We start from the raw sequence: 21,490 nt of genomic DNA on the forward strand, positions 1-21,490 counted from the left end.
CAGCCCGGGACGGAGCTTCCTTTGGCTCGGGGGATCCATCCGGCTCCAGACACGGAGCCCGGTTACTAAAGGGATACTTGTTCTTCCTCGTTATGTGCTTGAAAAACAGAATCACGGAATCAGTGATGTTGGAAAAGACCTCTGAGGTCGTCGAGTCCGACCTATGACCGAACGGCACCACGTCAACTAAACCATGTCCCTCGGTGCCACGTCCAGGCTTTCCTGAAACGCCTCCAGGGACGGTGACTGCACCGCCTCCCCGGGCTGCCCATTCCAATGGCTGATGATCCATTCTGACAGAAATTCTTCCTAATGTCCAACTTAAATCTCCCCTGGAGCAGCTTAAGACTGTATCCTCTCATCCTGTGGCCAGCTGCCTGGTCGAGGATGCATATATGTATATTTACAACTACATTTTACACATATATATCTTGCATATCTGTATGTAAAATTATGCCACCTGAATATCTCCAGTGAAATATGATGCAGGTACTTTACCTGTTTGCATAGTCTGGTTTTAATTACTGTCCAAGTGCATTTAAAAATGCTGCCTTGGTTACAGGATAGGTAATGTTTTTCTAATTAACAAAGTAGAAACATGGGCGTAACATGAGAGAGATTGGAATTAACATGAGGAAGATGTGTTTGTAAAGTCACTTTTCTTCCCGATCACAAATAGACATAATTGTGTTAAAGTAAAAAGAAAGGAGACTGGCAGACGAAAAAAAAAATCACTCAAAGAATCATAGAATATCCTGAATTAGAAGGGACCCACAAGGATCATCAAAATCCAACTCCTGGCCCTGCACAGGACAGCCCCAAGAATCACACCACAACAGCTGATAACTCACGTGTATCTGGAATTCAGGCTCCAGAGGCTTGTCCTTGTTCTACAACCTCATGAAGTCTTCTGAAAGTACTAAACAGTTTTACTTAGAGCTATACCTCAGTAATGGCTATGAGCTCAAAACAAACTCTGCAAAGCATTCATTGCTGTACAAAAATATTCAGAAAAAAACCCCAGGACCTTTGAATCAGATGTCATAATGAAGATAACAATGGCATTCTTTACATGAAAGACTAACTAGAAGCCTCAACAAGCAACACAAGCAGGCAAGAACAGGGCTTGGTCTGTCTTATTCTTGCTAACCACAGCTGGATTCACCACTAAATAATATAAGCTGGTTTTCTATGTGTTATCAGAGCCAATACATTGGATATGTCAGGGGAAGTCTAAAAGCTTCCAAATCTCTCCCAACTGTCTAATCAGAATGGAAAATGTCATCCCTGAGGTGACAAGCATCAGTTAAACTGGATGTGGTTTTGTGGTTTTGATACTGCAGGGTATCAGTGACTCTTTCATAAGCAGGATGCAAACCAATGCCTTTCATCATTGCTGTGCTGCAGTTCCACCCCTCACCCTTATCTCTTTTCCTGGTTATAACAGACACATTGAAGTTATGCAAAAACTCTTCTGAAATACCATGCCATGGAGGAAAATAACAGGTTTAAGTTTGGACATTCCCTATTTTCCAGGGAGACAGGCAGCCACATCCCAGCAGTCCTGCTGTGTCTCTCTCTGAGCTATTAACAGTGAGCAGCTGTGGATAACTCAGCACTGAGGAAGCCTGCACTTACTTGGCCACTGAATCCCTACTATCAGATTTCTCCTCCCAGAAATCAGCTCTGGTGAAACCGAAACATGAGATCAGCAAAAGATACCAAGCAGAAGCCATGGCATTGGCAGTTCCTCCCTTAATTCAGGCCCGCTCTGGAAATGGATCCAGATGCCTCTTTTTTTGGAGGATGCTCCTGTTGTCCTTTAGCCTGGAACACTGAGACAAAAGGCATGCAGCATGTCACAGTCTGGATGTTTGGAACTACAAGCAGGATTTATCTTCTAACATTTAAAGTATTTTAAGGTTTTCAATTTCAGAAACGTGGAAACATCATTAAAGACTAAAGTGTGTTTTAGGTCTGGAATATAATTTCAAAAAATGAGAATGCAGGATTGCTAAACTATTGTAAGTAATTGTATTAAATAATTTTAATTAAACTGTGCCATAAAATCTGAGAATCAGACTGGTTTGGTCTCAATCATTGTCAGTGATGATGAGCTTGTAGGTTAAATTACCTTTCTTAACAGAATCAATTAGGTTGGAAAATTTATCCTGTAGTGGTACCTATGCAATGCTGCTGAAAATGAATGTGATTTCATACATTTCAGACCTTGTTTGGAGTAGTACACAGGCTCTATAGGAGGCTACCTCAAATCTTTCAGAGACTATTATAAAATTTGGTTTTTAGTTATTATTATTTTTCAAAGAATTTGAGATTGGACTGTTCCCAGAAATTACTACTGGAGGTCTATAAAAGCCCCAGCTGAGCAAACCATGCAGATCTCCTGTCTCTATCTCATAGCACAGTCCATTAAGACAATGTGTGTGCGATTCCAGGAAACATAAATCCTATCCTAACCTGTTCAGTTACTGCATGTCCTTAAAATACAGCATTGCTACAAGGTGCCAGGAAGAATCAGAACAAACCTTTCCCTAGGGGAAGATGTGGGCAATATTTGGTATGTTCTTTAAAGTAAAGACTATTTCATCACAAGGAATAGTTCATAAAACTCCAAGGATTATACATTTTAAAAGGTGCTTCTTTTTGTTGAAACTGTTTTTCCTCTTTTATTTCATTTGTATGTCCTTCAAGCAAGCTACAGGTCTGATTTTGCACATCAGAAGGGTCCCAAGAGCTATTTACATAGAAAAATACTTTGTTTTCTTATCTTGCTTACATATATTCACTAAAATCTTCTTTAATGCTTTGCCTACTGTATATTTAAGGTCTATGAAAAACAGCTTACAGCTCAGTGTAAAGTGCTTTACAAGAAAAATGGAAATTATATTTTAAAGTGTTATTTGATTAAAATGAAGGCAAGGACTCTGGTATAAAAAAACCAATGAAACTTTGAAGGAACTATGTTCCTCAAAAAATCATGTGTCAGATTAGAAAATGCTATGTGAAGAAAAAGAAAAGATGTAATATTTCAGGAATCAGAACACTACTGTCAGAAGAAACACTTCAGTGCTGTGACTCATCTACATTTCTAATATAAAAAGCTAAGCACACTAGAAACCTGAAAGAGGGTACAGCAGAAGTGAATAATGATATTGTGATTCAACAGTCTCAAAGGCAATTAGAAAATATTACTGGAGTGCATCCTTAAAACACTGCCCTATAGGGACTGAAAATATCCAAGGGCTTTCAGAATACCAGACTGATGTCTGTAGGTGTTGTTATTCAGCACAAACAATACAGGAATGTTAAAATCCTGGCCATGCATTCATTGCTGTATATTTTAATTATCCTGTGTTAATAGATACTTCCTACAGGGACTGTCCACTAGCACCCAATTCAGCTCAGGCCACAGTGAAGGAAGAATAATTCCTTCCTGGTTTGTTGGGTTTTTGTTCACAAGGTAACTCAGGCTGTGGATCAGAGCACCCAGAACCACGGTGGGTCCTGGCCAGTCGAGGAGGTCACTAGGAGGCCATTAGGGATTGCTGAGCACGTGGATTATGCCAGTGAATCTCCCTTTTTCCTTCTGCTGAGTGCTGACGTCCCACTCCACAGTGATGGTAAAGCTGTGCTACCCCTCAGGCTGCTTCCAGCATAAAGACATCCTGGCACCTTGTGCTCATTAAAGTTTCCAAAGTATTTTTGGATGAGAAGAACTGTGAATCCAATTCCAATCCATAAACTTGTATTCTGTTTGTCTGAATTCATCTGCAAATTCATTTAGACTGATTATACATTTTATTCCCTGCTGTGAACTGAGATGTTTTGTTGGTTGCTGGTAAGCTTTAGAGCAGCTGCACTATTTCACCCTAGAAATGGCTGCATTTTGTTATATTGTGCAGAAGATGGGAGGACTGCGAGTGCTTCATTCCTTCCCTGCCCCAACCCTTTTCAACATCACTGGCAACTGGGAAATCCACAACGACTGCCCCTGTTGTCTCCATCCTCCCTAAGTCCCCCAGAGGACAAAACCCAACAGAGGGCATTCACTGCCTACCTCAGAGACTGTTGGTAGAGTTTGCTGGCACTTCTGCAAAGCAAAAAATTCTATTTAGGCATGAAAAACGATATGCAAGTGAAAGAGTACTTAATGCTACTATTTACATAGGAGACACTCTGGGTTTTGAGAACAGGGCACTTGCCTTAAAGCCAAGGTCCTGATCTCCTGTTAAGTTGGTCCCCTTTTAGCTAAAACCACTTTCTTTCCCTGAAACTCAGTTAAACAGAAATGTTTATAAAACACTTTATGGTCCACATGTGGTAAGTTCTATGCAAGCCACACGTTACAAAAGCAAATGTGCTTTAGAAAAATGACTGTGGCTGTTTCCTCCCAAAATATCCTCTCTGGCTAGTTCAAGCCTCTGGATTTCCCAATATCTGCAAGCTGTGAGACTCCTCTGCTTACTCTCACTGACTGTTGCTATTTTGGTTTTCTAATGAAATCAACATTCTGGCAACTTGATCCAGAACATTTACAGGAGATAGATGTGGTGTTCTGAGAAAACTGCTGTGATGTTTCAGTTGGGGAATTTCAATTATTTTTTAAATTCATTTACTACTAAGATGCATGAGAGTGGAAGATTGCACTACCTGTGCTTAATAAAAAAACCTCTAAGACTTGATTATCCTGCTGTAATTGCTACTTAATGAACTCTAACATAAAAACAAAGATGAGGTCTTAGTATAATCTGATTAATAATGTATCCCTTATAAAGAACTGTGAATAAACATTAGGCCACCAGTCTGAAAGAACAGCAGAAAGTTAAACCAGCTTTTCTGTGTTTACCTGCTGAATGTACAGAATTTCTCAAACATGGATATATTTCACTTTTACATTCAAAAGCATCTGAAGCAGCTTTATTTACATTGGGTTTCATTTTATGTTTCCTGCTTGTGTTTAAAATTTCTGATGTAGTAGTGGAGTCTTGCTATAGAGCAGTACTCAAACTTACTAGCAATGAAATAAGAGTAGCTGAGTGAGTTCTTCATAACAAACTGGTGATTTGATTGAGTTACTTAAGATGGAAATACTTCTATGTGTGTTCTTACTTTGACTGTGCTTCTGCTTTACTCCACCATTAATGTTAAATATTACTCTTGATCACAAAGTAATCTGTAAGTAAACCCAAAAATACTGGGTTCATGCTATATGGCTACCTTCAGTATAAAGCAATTGATGCCTTCCCCATGACCAACAAAAATAAACATCAGAATTATTTTTTTAAAAAATTCATCATGTTATTTTTACAGCATAGAAGCAACAGTGGGATAGGAGATGCAGCTGGAATTAAAATTAAGGGCAGGAGCAAAATTCTACGCCACGCTTGGTGTCACAGCATGTGTGGTAGCTTTGCCCTGTGGAGGCACACAAACCACTTGTTCAGCATTTACAGACATGGGCAGCTGTCTGGGAAACAGACAGATCCATGTCAAGGCCAGCTACAGAGTACATGAGCACCAAAAGCAGAGGCCTGTACCAGAGGCAGAAGGAATTGAGAAGTTTGGAAACTGGTTCCTGGCAAGAAGCTGCAGTGCAACAGGCAAGGCTGCAGGATCAGCAGGGGTTAAACATCAAGGTGTTTTTGGAGGGCAGATTTTTCCAATAGAATCTGCTCCACTTGGAAAGGAATTAGTTATCAAAGAGTTGGAATTCTTGTTCCTATTGCCAGGAATGAAGATAGCTGGATTGGTTTTTAATCTATTGCAGTTATTTGGATGGAAGGTAACATTTCATGCAGGGAGGTCCTGGTTGTGTCACCTCTGCTTCTCTGGTAAAGCCTAACCAGAACCATTCAGAGGCAGAGTGAGCAATGATGTCTGCCTTTTGCAGGCAGGACTTGATGCCAAGGTGACTTTTTATGCCCTGTCCTTTTGCCAGATGCTGTAGTTGGAACGACCAACATCAGACCCACTGGGGCAGACGCTGAGCAAAACACTTCCCTGCAGTTGTGAGTGTTAGAAACTGCTTCGCAAACCTTACAGCTTAGTTTGTAATACAGAGGAAAGAGGGAAGGAAAGGATAATCCAGGAGGACTTAAACTATCAAACTACCAATATAAGCAGAGAATTTTAGAAGTTATCATATTTCTCAAGGTTTCTAGCAGCTATTTCTCCCATTTTCCAGGCCCAGACCAAAAAATGAGAATTTTCCAGTGAAGTAACAGAACCCAAACTTCCTGAGACCTGTACTGAATTATAGCTCAGTTTTTCTCTGCTTCTCCTGTTCTTGTTTTCACTATGGAAAAACTCATTCTTAGGAGCCTTCCAAGTAAGAAACAATACCTGCTTTAAACTGCAATGCAAAAATAGTTGATTTTTATGCTGGACTGCAGCCATGCATGTAATTGAGCTCTTTCAAAGCAACCAGTCAAGGGGAGTGTATCACCTCTACACTTGCTAACAGGAAACAAAATTTAAAAGATGAAATCTGATGCAGGAGAGTATTCATCAGACTAATTTTAAATATTTGTGTTCAATCCTAAATTCCACATTAAACTATAATTTCAAAATTTAGTCGATTATTTGGGCCTAATTCATACCTCAGCTATGATGAAAATACATTTTCTAACTGAATATGATGTGATTACTCTTGATTAATTTCACTACTGTACATCAGAGGAGAATTTGGCATGGTGGATTTCTTTAGCCCAACACGCTGGCATGAAATGTTCTTTCAATAGGAAGAGGGGAGACCATAAAATCCAACTGTTTTGGATGAACAGATGGCTAAAAGGTGCCGTGTTACTTAACTGCCCCCTTTAAATGACAATTCAAAGAGCAGGATGAAGCATTAGGGCAGAGGTGAGGAAAGTGAAACACCTGCTTGCATTACTCACATGCGTGTTCCATTCAAGGCTCTTCCAAGCTTTGGCAGAGAAGATCAATTTTGATTCTCACAGGCTCTGTTAGGAAGAATGTGATGCAGCATCTCCCTGCCAAAACCAGAACAAAAATGACAAGTAAATAGCTTTCTTTTTACTTTAGAGGCTTTTATCAGAATTTTTCCAACTACTGAAGCCAAAAATGTAGTCATCCCATCTCCTGGGAATCAAAATGAAAAGGAAATACACACCTAAGACTCTTTCCAAGTCCCAAGAGTAAATTAGTTCTTACTTGCTAAAACACAGGGATAAGTAAAAACAGCAGTGGAATGGCACCTGGAAACATGAATTCTAGCCCAAAACATTACTCCTAGATTAACAAGAAACAGTAATTCCAGCCTCACAATTTCTTTTCCATGTTCACAAACCTTGCAGTGAATGTGTTTTACTTTCTCTCACAACAAAGTCTTGTAGCTATTTTGTGAATTAATTTTTGGACACAATCTGAAATCCTTGTCTTTTCATAAAAGGAAATCCTCAAAAGAATTTTCTCCAAGAAATCCAGGGGAAAAAAAAAGTTAACTTCTCTTTAGCTAGTTTAGGAAACTATTTCCTCATTATCGAGACTGGCTGTGGTAGGAACAGGTAGGACAAACACCAAAGAAACATGAGAAGTCTCTTCCCCAAATTCTTGTCTTTTTGAGTTATCTATACATTTTTATACATTCTTATGCCTTATATTTAATGGTGCAGGTCTCTGGCTGCAGAGGCCCTATGTACATGCTTTGAGAGCTGCTCATTAATTGGACTGTAGTTACATTCTCTACACAAATTTCCATTTACTCTTGTATAAGTCAGCAATGCTCAATGCTAACAACAGTGCTTCTGTGTTTTGGAGGAAATTGGCTTCTTTTGCCAGTTTATTTGGATTTTCCCCCTCACAATAGATCCAGAACTCCTAATCTAGGATGACACCCAGTAACCTAAATGCTGAGAAATAAGTTCCTGTACTTTTCTGTGCTTCTTCCACTGCGCTTCATTTGCCAGTCTTGAAGCTGGGGGAAAAAATCAAGAAAGCAAGACTAGTTCTAAAATTCCAACCCATCATACAGTACCTTGCTTTATAATCCACATTAGGGATTAAAATTAAAAGCTTTTACCTTTACTGCTGAGGAAACTACTCATGCCTAATATGAGTGTGAGCAGAGTTTTCCTGTCTAACCTTATAGGTAGCTAAGAATTATCTATGACCTGTATATTTGATTTGTTTTCACTAAGAACTTGGTATTACTGGTTTTGGTACCTTTGCCACTTAATGTCTGAACATCCAGTAAGCAAATCCATCTGGCAGTGCACTGCAAGGTTCCTCGTGCAATCAAAACATCTGGATTTTATTAATTTGTCTTGTAGGACAAGAGAGTTTTGTTGGGAAAAGATGAAGAAAATCAGCTTTAATGGATGTTAGCTGGAGCCATGCATTTGAACCTTCCATCAATATATTTAATTCACATTGTCATTTTATACCTCTTTTGAAAATTAAATCCTTTCCATGTGTCTCTGTTCCTTGCTGCTTCTTAAGTCAGGAGAAAAAAACTTAAGGGTAGCAATTAAGCAGAAATTTATTTTTCTACTTCTGTAACATTTATGGAAAATGATGTTTTGATCTGCCTTCAAAATTTGCTTTTGCCTTTTTAACTACTGAATTGTAGGACTATGAAACAAGGTATGCTATTAGGCAAGGATTTGGGAAAAGAACATGTGCTGAGGTGCCTGACATTGCCCAGTTTACAGAAACCACTTAAAAAATAATTTGAAGGGATATATTGGAAGAGGTTGTCTTCCCTTCATTTGGAAGAGACTGTGTGCCATGATTTTTTTAGTGGCATGGCTGTGATTTTATCATCTTTTTTATTAAACCAGCTATATATTTACAAGTGAGGGATTTTCTCCACATAATTAACAACACAAAACAAAAACAAACAGAAAAAGTCCCCCAAAACCAAACCAAACTAACAAACAAAAAAAAACCCACCAAGGACCCACCAAACAAATAAGCACTGACTTTTTTTTTCCTTTCCCCCCTGCTGATTCTCCCATTTGGCTAAAATCACATTCTACAATAAATTGGGTATTTTGTTAAATTGTTTACAGATGATACGTTAAAATCTAGAAAGCTGTTAAAATAAGTATTAGTGGAGAACTAGCTTATGTTGATTTTAATGTGGAAAAAAATCAGATATGGAAAGAAAATGAAATGCAGAAAAAGGAGGAAGTCAGACCATCTGGGTACTTACAGCAGTAAAATGGTGCCCATAAATTAGAGATCATGATATCCCCTTTCCCTCTGTCTCTTCCTCATTACTAAGGAATGGGTGGAAATGTTTGCATTTTTAAAGAATCCACAGACCTAGGATACTACTGCAGGTAAAATGAAAGCTTTGCTTTTCTTGCTGGATGAAAAGACAAACCATATGTCTTATTTCTTCTCACATTTGAAGAATGTCTTCTGAACTCAGCTGCAGAAATACTTGATTATTAGATTTTAGATAAATCCACTTGTAGTAAAACTGTTCAGTATCATAAATTATGATAGCACAAGGAGAAAATATATGGACAAGTGGCAGCAGATGAGGCAAAAAATCCTAAGAAGTGGTCACCAAGACCACACAGAGCTTTAGAGGAATTCAAAGCTGAAAAATAGCTGACCATTACTGAGATTAGAGAGTGCCATTTTTTAACTAAAGTCTTCCAAGAGAGACTCAGAAAACAAGAAGTCTGTCAGCCTGATATCTATCCAAAACAAAGAGGTGGAAGCTGTAATATGGAACAGTGGACATCTGGATAAATATGACTTATCTGGGAAGAGTTAAAACAGTTTTCATAAAAGGAACTCCTGCCTCACAAACATAAGGCAGCTCTTTGAGGGGATCAAAAAACACGTGGATAAGGGTGATCTGATTGATCTTGGATTTACAAAAGGCTTTCAACAAATTCCTTCACCAAAGGCTTTTAAGAAAACTAAGCAGCCATACCATAACATGGCTTAGAAGTATAAGGTGATACACATTGGGGAAAAACCCATTAATTCACTAATAAAACTATGCGCTTTGAACTAAGCAGCAACAGACAAGATTTGAAGATTTGGAAAAGGTAATTCCAGGAACACATTAACTCTACAGTGTCTGAAAAAGCAAATTAGGAGTGTTGGGGTTAGCAACTAGAGAACAAAATAGATAGCATCGTGTTATTGCACAAATCCCAACTTTGTCTGCTCCCTGAAGCATATGTGGTGTTGTAGACCCTCATATCAAAAAGGACTCAGAACTACAGAGGACATAGAGAAAGAAAATGAGGAAAATTAAAGGTGCGAGATAGTAAAGGATGACTAATTATTCTATTCTCTCTTTGAAAAAAAGGCAGATATGCAAAAGGTAAAATAAGTGCCTGGGGATTGCTTGGTCACAGTTTTCCTTGATCCATGAACCAGGGGACATCAAATGAATCTACAGGATCCAGATTCAAGGCAGAGAAGGTGATTCTTTATGTCAGTATTTAGTTAGGGATGACTTCCCACGCTAAAACTAAAGATACTAAAAGTTATGTGGGATCAAGAGGAAACAACATGCAGAATTCATGGAAGAGAAATTCCTCTTACAAAGTACAGAGCTGCCACATCCAGCTGAGGAAATCTTTGAGTGGAAGCTCCCTGGGGAAAGACATGCACCATTTTCCATGTTCCATTTTCCATCTATTATCAGACACAATATTTCAGGATAGATGGTCTCACTTTGGCTATTCTACAAGTGTGGCTATTCCTACATTATCACAGCTCATCCAGGCTATTGTGCTGGGTTTCTTGACTGGCACTTCTTGAAGGGAGATGAGCAAGGGGAAGTTTGACCTGGAAATGTTGTAATACAGATCTCATCATACAAGATTAGATTGAAGCCAAAGCTTTCCCTGTATTTGGGCACAGATAGATTTTGAGTGAGTTCTGCCACTTGCCATCTTCCCAGTTTATAGGATTATTTGTGACATCAAAGTTTTATCACTTGTTGCCTAAAACTGGATCTTTAGGTTTTAGTGAAGCAATGGATGGTGGGAGTGGTTAAATGGCTGTAGTTAATATTAGCTTGAATTTTTCCAGTGTATTTTGAAAATAATCTCAGAATTGATACAATTTATTTAAGATCTAGAAATTACAGAGACCAAAAGTCATAAACTCCATTATGGACTCCACTTTAATCTTGATGTCCAGTTTCTGACCAGCATTCAGAAATCCCAAAGGATGCAGGAGTGTACAAAAGGATACGAGTTGTATTAAAAAGCAAAACATGCTTCAGCAAAAGCATTTAAGAAATTCATATAAAACAACTGGGAATTGTTAAGGCCTATGGAATGTTCTTTGAGAGATTAAGACATAGGAAGCTTTGGGTGTCCCCATCATGGGAATAGTTTAGTTACAGACTTCAAGTGGTTTACTGCAGAGCAAACAAGAAATTAGCCCTTAGAGGAAAGCAGCAATTTGTTTGAAATTATTGTTAGAAAACTCCCTCAACATGCTGACAAGACAAAAGTTATTTCTCCTATTTTTTTTCTCCTATCAGGATCACAGCTCTTGTCAGTTCAAGTGAAGAGTCCTGTACCACTTTAAATGGACCAGGTTAAAATATCCCCAAAGCTTTATCATACACCAAAACCACACAGATCCTGGTGTTCTGACTGGTCATTTTTTCAGCTGAGTAATCACTAATCAAGGTTGTTCTGTTCTAATATTATACACAGTACAGTTATGTGGTCAAAAGTGACAGAAACATCTGTATCTAGTACAAATTACCATCACATATGTGAGCATCCAAATGCAGGGGTGATTCTCTTTAATATGATTTCTCCAATAAGTATATGAAGAAGTTCAGAAGCAGAGATTAGATTTGATTATTCCCCTTTTTACCAAAATGATGAGAGACTAATACAAGCTCAAAACACCCTAACAGTAATTAAGCATTTCATCACAAACTTGTAACATTTGAAGGACTAATTATTATGTGATAAATTCTGCTCAAACAGATTTCTAATTTTTGTATTTAACAGAGTGTCATGGAGCATTTGTTGCAGCTATTTACTGAAGAGATTTATTGCCATAAATCTATAAATACTTGCATCATTAGGTGAAAAGCAGAGAATTTTATCTAAAGCAAGATTCTGCCTAGAGAAAGACTGAAAATCTGTCTGCCACAGTGGTTGACACCACAACGTATCAACACTGCAGAAGATAATAAGCAGTTAGCCACCTTGAACTATTTCAAGTGAGGTGTCTGGACTCAAAGGTTGTCTAGCAAAGGCCCTTTAAAGGCCATCCCCTTCCCTAGTATGGCTTCTCTGATGGTGTTTTCCTAAAGTATTTAATTATATGACAACCTGTGCCTGTTTTGCTTCTCCAGAGCTGTTGACTTGTAGTCAATAAAGCAAGCACTCTTCCTCCTACTAAATCCTGTTATTGAGAGAGTGACATTTTACTCTGTTTGATTAGGGATCTTGTCCCCACCCAACCTTTGTGTACCTTAGTGTCTTAGAGGACTAATGAAGTGTTCAGGCTCCTAAAAGTCTGTCTATTTTTCCAGCCAGAATATTTCAGTTTGACACAAGATCCTGTCCCTACCTTGATATTTTGCCTTTGAAGCATCATTCAAGGGGTCACTTGATTGACAGATGCACGGGATAGGTTTAAGCCCTCAGTGGTTACCTGCTTCTTAGATACAAAGTCATGTAATTTAAATGATGAGGGTTTCCTGTAGCCCCAACATCTCTGACAGCTTAGAACCAACCAAGTGGAAACACTTCAGAGAGGGACCTGAGTGAATTTATACTGTGAGAATCTGCGCCCCAGTACCCTGGGTTCAAAGCAAAAGGTGTTTCTTTCAGAAACTTGTCCAGACATAAAGACTGCTCACCTGCTGAACTCTCCTTTAGAACCAGCATAGTTCAAAATGCAATGTGATTTAAACCAGGCTACCTGACTTTGGGCTGAGGTGATAGGAGATAATGCTGTCAGTTGTTAACACACAGCTAGAGGAATATTAGGAATATTCATCCAGGGCTGAAGAACAGTCACCTCTTAAACCACCCCACTGAATTTCTTTTTTTTTTTTTTTTGTGCTTATAGTAAGGTTCCCCTTTAACAACATAATGCAAACCATCCAGTGATAGCATCTGTAGAGGATCTGATACTTCATTTTACTAACCCCCTTTCCCTCTCTGGTAGGAAAGGCAGCAGGCTGCATGAGAACAGGGATTATTAGGGTCCAATAGTAATTCAGATCATTGCTAAATTGCAGTACATGTTAAACTATACTGAGAGAAAACTAGAAAAAGAAGGAATTCTATGACAAGGAAATGACAAAGTTTTTCTCCTGTGGTGCTGCAGAAAGTACATGCAGAGTAGAGATGAAAATCCTAAAGCCAGTTCAGTTTAAGTGAATCAGTTATTCAGAGGATGTACGTGGTGTTTCACTTGAAATTCTGCTTGGAGTAAAAATGCAAGAAATGGATAAATTAGAGTTTAAAACATCTGGCACCATTTACTAAAGTAAACTTATTTCCCAAATTGTCACAGGGAAGTAAGTACACTTATTGTACACTTCTTTTTGCTGTTGTTTTGATTTAGCTGGCAGGATAATCATGTTCAAAGCCTCACGGCAGAGTCTGCGCCTGCATTCCCTTCAGCTCCAAGTTCACTTTACTTTGAAGGTGGGCTGAGCATCGGAATCTGACGACAGAGTGGGCTGTGCCCTCGGGGCGAGGGAGCTCTTCCATTCCCCTCAATGACTGCATTTGCTCGTGCAGTACACAGCAGCAGCAACAGTGTGGTGCTCTGGGTCTCCAGCTCTGCCCGGCAGACAGATCTGCAGCTCGCTGAACATCTGCAAGCCAAGTTCATGTTCTCCCGTCTGTGAATGCTGCCCAACTGCACCGGGAAAATGGGCACAGGGGATTATCTCTGCATTGCCATGAGCGGAGGGGCGCCGTGGGGCTTCAGGCTGCAAGGGGGCAAGGAGCAGAAGCAGCCTTTGCAAATCGCCAAGGTAGGAGCATGACAGAAAGATGTTGTTGGAGTTTTGTGGGCACGGATGACAGGAGCACTTTGTTTAAATCCATCCTGCCTCCAGGGAAATGGTGTGGATCTTGTTGAGATGCTTGTTTGAATTTGCTAATGGGTTTTGCAGAGATTCTACAGGTGCTGATTCTGTCGGTTTCAATAAAAAAGGATTATTACTTTTGGGTAGCTTGCAAATTTTGTTAGATGCCGAATGTTTCACTTGTGACATGATGTGTGCCTTTCAGCTCCTGTTTGCCTTGCTCTCTGGCTCTGAGTGCACTCAGCACATTGCAAAACTCAATCTCATATTAGGAAATGCTGCTTCAGTCATCTATTTATGATAGTTTTTCTACTCTGGTCATAGAATAAATACAGCTTTATCATGAGAAAATGTTCTGACTATTTTGGGAATTGTGGAAAGCATTACACTGACTTATCTCTGGTTTTGGAAAGTTATCCAGTCTCAGAAGCAGCTTTAATAGATGCCAAACATCCCCTCTTCTATTTCATGAGCAACGCTGAAAATTACTGGACACTTTATAAATTATCTGCACGTATAGGAGGAGGGCAAGACAGACTGTAGAAGTTGACAATAAATTAAAAATAGGAACTGGTAGTCCCAACTTGCAGCAATAATTTTTCAAAGGTAGTTTCATTAAAAATCAGTGCTCACTCCAGTGCAACAATGAAGATTTGTCACGGTTATTAAGGCTTATGTAACTGTATGGAGCTGCATTCTGTTCCCTTAGACAAGAGGGAGAAATTTTGTCCAGAGCTCTGAGCTCAGCAAAATACCACTGGCTGAAACAGTACAGGGACTGATCATCATCCCATGAGCTCTGCCTAGTTAAACCGAGGGAGAGAGTTTAAAATGTGCCTTATCTCCTTCAGTATCTGGGTAATGCACTACACTGAGTGTGTTTGTTTTACTTTGATATGGTGTTTTCCATCAGTAGTTTAGTATTTAAGCTGTAACTTTCTCAGGCTGTCAATACACTTGGTTATTAGTTAACTTGAATTTACTGTATCAGTTAACTTTTTCACAAACAGCAGAAACAATAAATCGACCTCATTTTATAGGAGAAAGTCCTTTTAGCTCCTCTGTCAAGAAAAGAACATATTTCACTATTCTTTTCACTTATTTCCAGCCTATGATATTAATCATATCCAGTAACAGAACTGTGATTTATTGAGGGTCTGAATAATTTTTCTCATTTCTGTTTTTTGTTTGTTTTTCTATGTGTTACAAAACTTGAAAATTTTTCACTTTTTTCCTACCAATGGGCAACTGTTGCTGTGCAAGTAAAGCCTCTGAGAACAGATGGCAGTGGACTCCTGCCATCTAGTGAAAACTTGTAGCTAGAACTTAAAAATGGTGAGCAACAGTAAAAGGCAAGGGCCTTGATTACATAAAATCAAAAGTAAACCCCACAAGATTCTGACTAAACTTTAGTTTTCCTGATAAAAATGTTCTATTCAAGGGTGAGTTGTTTTTTTGGGGTTTTTTTTTTCATGTTCACATCCTAGACTGGGCCATTTAAGCCTGGGTACTAAAGGCTGGGACTTGAGATAGCTGTACCTTACTTTAATGCATTTTCAGTAATACACAGTATTTTCCAATGGGAAAATCCCCAGGAAAATATACTCACATTTAGAAAATAATAATATGTATTTTTAGGAAAAAACTCACAGGTACAAGTTTGTTTTCCTGTAAATGAAAGGGAAAGCTCCAGAGGGGTTGCTTACCTTTGATAGAGCAGAGGGAAGGGCACTCAGGTACTGGTCATGAGTGGAGAAGTGGTTGTGATACAGATCTAAAATAGAGAGGGATATGAAATAAAGGGAAATGAGATAATCCATTAAAATATGTCAGGACACAAAATTCCCAAATTCACACTACCTACTCTTTGATAAAGGAAACATATTGCTTTTAAACTGATGGGATAAGTCACTGCCGCTCACTGCCAGAAGCGGCTTTTACCAGTTTTTTTAATGCATTTTAAAATAGTTTTATTACATGTATAAAGAATATGTAAACCACCCCCCCTCTGCCTAGCTCCTAAAGCATATGTTCAAGTAGCATTCCCACTAAAATCCATGAGTTTTACCTGCAGTATAAATTATTGTCTTCCATTATCACGCAAAATGTTAATGGAGAGATAAAGACAAACCTTTTACCAAAAAATATCTCGGTACTTTTTCACAAGTACTTTTGCAGATAAAACAGGCAATTTTCATCAGCAAATAATTTTACAACCACTAAAGTAGATTCAAGACCTTTCAGTAATTTTTAAGTGTGAGATTGCAACAAATGGATTTTTCTGAAGTATGAGAAAGTATCATTCTGCTTGTCTATTTCAAACCCTTATGCAAGATATAAATTTGACTCATTTTCTGTAGATGTGTAAGAATTTATATTTATTTATATTTAACAATTCTCCTCCTCTAAACCCTGCCTCTGTACACCAACTTACTTTGTGAAGTCCAATAATGTTGCAAATAATTAATGAAAACTTATTATTTTCAGTTAAAAAGAATTTGCATATTCTACATACTGTTGCAATATAAAATAAAGTATTTTAAATGCTATGTGCAAACACACACTGTGCTAAGAAAGTTATCTAATAAATTGATGGTTTTTTAAAAAAAAAGTTTAATCATGAGTCCAAAGCTAAGGAAAACTGGTTGTGTGTATTCCTTCACTAAAGCATGTCAGTGCTGTGCTGTAGGATGGCTTTCCCAAAGCAGGAGATGGGAAATCTCAGTGTAGCAGTGACCCTAGAAGGATAAGTATTCAAGATATATAAAAGCTAAGCAATGCATGGTGTCCTTTCTGTTTCACTATGAGATACATCAAAGAATATTTTTTAAATTAATATCATGGTGGTTTTTCTTGAAAATTTCTTTGCAGTTTTTGATTTAAAATATATAGAAAATAATGGCTGATTTTCTGAACTAGCATTTGAAAGAAAGTCCTGTGACTTTTCCTATTAATTCTTAACAATAGGTAACAGTAAAGTTATATTCTTAAAGAAGCATCTCTTCTGCAACAGGTAATTTAATGGAGTTGTCCTATAGATTATTAGATTTATATTCATCTGCAATGTGACTGTATTAAATCATCTTTGCAAGAGAGGTAGATTATTCTGAGCATATTTGTTACCTGCACCAAACAGTAATTTGATGGACTCACTTTGTATCTGTCAAAGTCCACTTTGTATCTGTCAAAGTCTTGGTAATTCATGTTTGGGAACTTAACCAAATAGTTCTAATATTTAAGGGAGGCAAGTTGCATGACTCTGACCTATAAGCACTTGAAAGGAAATCTAGACCAGTGTCCTAAAAGTAAAAATGAATGGTTGCTTACAAGGAGGCTTCTGCTACTGCTTCCCAAATTGTAGCTTTACCTTTGGCTCAGTAATGGCATGTGACAACTGGCTGCCTGGTCATTTTAGACTTGTGCCCTTGTCCATCAACATGCTCAGATTTCAAGTCTCAGTTTCATCATTTTGGATTCATTGCAACCTGAAACAGAAAGTGAAACTCAAAGACTTGGGAATAACCTGAACCAACAGTGTGAAAAGTAATATCTGAATATGATTACTTAACGCTGGATGTAAACAGAGGTGGGCTATGTTGTGGTAGTTTGGCTTTTTCTCTGCATTTATCCAAAATACTTGACACGTACAGAACAACAACAAGAGGTTTTCATCAAGTTACCTCTACACTTTGTCTAGCAGAAAAAAAATAAGGAGTGAGAGATGTTAGCACAGTTATGCTTTGGATCCTGAGGTAAGGCAAAACACGCTGCTGTCACATATACAAGTGTAATGTATATATTAGCAAACAGTTGGACTATCCACAAAAGACATCACAGCTGCTGGGTTGAAGGAGACCTTTTTTTTAAGTTGTCATACTCTTAAATTGTCACCCTGCCAGCTCCCACTTGCAGGCAGGTAAAGGAGGTTGGTGAAAGCAGGATCTTCCTCTCCACCACTGCTTGGAACTGCATTTCTCAGCAAGCTGGGGGAAGGCTCAGCACTGGGCTAACACCACCCTGCTGATCCCACTGAGTTTGTATCACTTGTTATCTTAAGCAGGATTTGAGCACAACTTTATGCAATCACAATCAGCAGAACAAGAACAATGTTCAAAACGTGCTATTTGAACTTTGGCAGCAAAGGAGGGGAGTTTAGAGTCAACCTACATGATTTTAAACACAACTTGCCTTACTTGGCCTGTATTTAAAACTGTTTGTTTAAATTTGCTGGCTAATACATTTCCAAACATAGTTTGTTTTTGCAGCCTGGACAGACTCTTATTCTCAAATTCACCCTTCAGACCATCTGACACAGCTGGTATTTGCTGATATTCGGAAAACCCTGTAAGGCATATTTACATATTCTTTCACACAAGGAGTTATGTGGAAGATTGTGAGTTTATCTATCTTTTCTGGAGAGGATTTTGACTGTGTTACAAGCCTTGACCCAATTTAATAACCAATACATTTTTGCACATGTTTAGATGACATAGTTCAGCTTGTATTCAAGTAGATTATCAAACTTCCATTGACAGAATGGAAGAAGATGGGCTTTCTGGAGCTTAAGTTAATTTATTTTGCAAAACCGAAGAACAAAGTAAGGTTCCTCAAATCTAGCTAAAATAGACCACTGTTAAATAGCTTTTTTCTGAAAAATCTGCTAGTGCTAGTTGGAAAGATAATGAAGAAAAAAATCCATTCACCTTAACCAACAAAGGTTTACATGTTCTTCTAAAGGTTAGGGCTCTGTGTTCCCTACCTTCAAGCTTTTGCATTCCAGCCATTGTGCCAGTGGAAATGTTTAGCACTGGAGTCCCATCTAGTTGTTTAAAAGCTGCAGGCTGAACTAGCACTTGAGTGTACAGCCCATTTTGGATATACAGGACTACATACCAAGCTGGTTTTGGCATGCTTCCCACAGTATTTAGCCAAATACAAGCATGTTTTGGATACATGGTATTATTCATTTGTGCTTATTTCCAACTGATGCTTTTCCAGCTCTCACGCTAGGTGAGTTTTCAATGGAATAGAATGAACACCATAATTCACACTGATTTAAACTAAACAAACTAAAAAAACCAAACAGTGTATTCCTACTAAATTAGATTAGCTGCTTTGTATAGAGCTTTGCTTCATTTTGTACTTTCTTTGCTGGAAACATTTAAAATACCCTGCAAGACATTATTACTTGTCATTGTTCTGTATTTTCTGCCATGGCATTCTTATTGTGAATGTGAATGTAATAGTAGGACTTCTGGCCAAGTTCACATTAAAATATCACAACAGGAAATATTATTTACAGAGTCCTCTAGGATTCTGTCTGATTGTTTAAGAGGACACAGCTAACAATTTATGCATATCATGGAAAGCTTTTCTTTCAAATGCAGAACTCAGTGTTCTTCCTATTTGCAGCAGAAATATTTAGAGCAGAAATTACTTTAAGGGACCATATTTCATAAGGTAAATGCTTAGCACTCTATAAAGAGAGAAGGATTAGCAGAGATAGCTTCAGCTTTATGAGGAACAATTCTGTGCATGGAATTAGCTATGGACAGAAATGATAACATTTAGACTGCAACCAGTACTCATGAGCGCTGGCTGGAGCAAAACTGGCAGTAAAAAAAACCCTGGATATCAGCTTGAAGGTTTTAAATTTCAAACCTAATGTACACACGTTACACAGTGGATTTTTTTTCCCTTTTCAGTAATTTATCCCATCTGCACCATTTCATTAGAATCTGTAGGCCATAGTCAGTAGGAATTTTAGGATCAGACTAACACACATTTAGACTGGAACACTTCAGTGTGCACCAAAATCAAAGTGCTGTGTTTTGGTTACTTGCCAATACAACCTGGTATTGAGCATGAAGGCCAAAAATCTTCAAAACACCTTAGGACCTTGCTCTCAGTGGAGGGCTAAGAACAGTGAAAAGTGGCTGTCTTATTTGTGGCTTATATGGAAGGTAAATTCTAATAAAAACCTGACTCTAAGCTTGCCAGAGACAACAGGCTTAGACCCCGAGCTCTCTACAATGTTCTGCAGTCCTGGGCACAGCACAAACTGTCCCTCTATTATTTGGCAGGGAAACTGTCTGCAAGTTGTCATTCTACTTTATAGAAATAGATGTTGAATCCTTTGAGGATCTTTGTTTGTTTTACATCTCCTTCCTACATCTGGGACTGGGCACTGAATACATGGATAAACTTTTGCTTCAAAAGAATTATGTCATCCTGGACTGAGTAGCTGTGGAATCATTACTTTATGAACTTGCCTTTTTGTAAGTATATTTTAGAAATATGGTCCTATTTAGGAAACTGGATGTTTTGGGTTTTGAAGCATGTTTTATATTACAACTCATTAGCAGATGAACTGGTGATGGGTCAAAACTATGAAGAAAGTAGATAAACTGTGGTGTTCTATACTGCTGATTTCATTTGATACCTTCTCCATAGCATAAACATGCCATGTATGGCATAAATTGCTGCAATATTGAATTTCTAGAAAGTTTCTGAAATAAAAACAATGTAAGACACCATACATCCATTGTGGCTCTTCACAGCAACCGAAAGAAAAGCAAACAGAATGACAGGGGAGCATAATTCAATAAGACTAAATTTGCCTTTCCCAGCACTCTGCCTAATACAGGAATATCAGGAGCTGTTTGTTGTCTGATGGCAAAAAGATGGCAAAGCTGAAGCTCTTTTTTAAAAACCTAACAGTTGAAAGTTCACTAAAGGAAGCATTAGCAGAGGAATTGCTTTTTAACCCATGAACTCATTGGGAGCTTTGCCATTGACTTCAAAGGGCAAAGGATTGGACCTTAGTATGTATAATATAGTGCAGTTATTTAATTGGAAGCAGATATCATGAATAAAAATCCTCATTGGGAAGAGTGTAGGAGATTTTGTTATGGATCTATTTAGTACAGATTTCTGTGTCTAGCAGAAGTAATTTCCTTCTAAGGAACAAAAAATCACCTTAGACTTTGGGGTATTGTGATAACACGGTTATATCATGCAACTTTTATTCAAGTTATTTGGTAATTATTTGATATATTTCTTTTCTGACCTGTTTTGGAAGTCTGTGTGAGGACAAGGATACTTACTTGAGCTGAAGGCATTTCAATCTGCTTATTTGTAAGAGAAATGACTGCTAATAGTACAGAATAGACTGACATCACTGGAAAGTAGAAGCCATGAATTAAAGGACTGATAATTTATCAGTGTAAGCTAAGGAAAATCTTTAGGCAGTGGCCATATCCCTGAGTTGAAATGTTTACTGGTTGAAGGCACTCCTTGTAACTGCCCTCTCACTTTCTTTAGCTTTGCCAACAGACTGACCTGTGTTGGATGAATGGTATTCCCTAAACAATTTAGATTTCAGGGCTTTGCTAACTCATCTCATTTTGCCTGACAGCTCGGGCAACAGTCCTAGGAGCAGTTTATCTGTCA

The 21,490-nt window shown here is 38.2% G+C and overlaps 2 protein-coding genes across 6 annotated transcripts in view; one reads left to right on the forward strand and one right to left on the reverse strand.

Moving 5' to 3' along the window:
• The window catches only part of SEC24D (SEC24 homolog D, COPII coat complex component), a 58,354-nt gene extending 42,558 nt beyond the window's left edge, over positions 1–15,796 (reverse strand). For 2 of the 3 annotated variants that reach the window (XM_031062005.1, XM_005427042.3), the window contains exons 1-2: positions 15,745–15,793; positions 6,918–7,013 (exon numbers count right to left, since the gene is read on the reverse strand). In XM_031062005.1, coding sequence (XP_030917865.1) covers positions 6,918–6,930 — 13 coding nt within the window. In that variant the 5' untranslated portion in view covers positions 6,931–7,013; positions 15,745–15,793. Of the gene's footprint in view, positions 1–6,917; positions 7,014–15,744 lie in introns of all 3 variants that reach the window. The other variant, XM_031062003.1, reaches the window with a different exon arrangement.
• The window catches only part of SYNPO2 (synaptopodin 2), a 79,503-nt gene continuing 71,774 nt past the window's right edge, over positions 13,762–21,490 (forward strand). For 2 of the 3 annotated variants that reach the window (XM_005427043.3, XM_031062002.1), the window contains exon 1: positions 13,763–13,984. In XM_005427043.3, coding sequence (XP_005427100.2) covers positions 13,856–13,984 — 129 coding nt within the window. In that variant the 5' untranslated portion in view covers positions 13,763–13,855. Of the gene's footprint in view, positions 13,985–21,490 lie in introns of all 3 variants that reach the window. The other variant, XM_031062001.1, reaches the window with a different exon arrangement.

Source organism: Geospiza fortis, unplaced genomic scaffold (assembly GCF_000277835.1).
Source record: "Geospiza fortis unplaced genomic scaffold, GeoFor_1.0 scaffold636, whole genome shotgun sequence".
NCBI classification, from domain to species: domain Eukaryota; kingdom Metazoa; phylum Chordata; class Aves; order Passeriformes; family Thraupidae; genus Geospiza; species Geospiza fortis.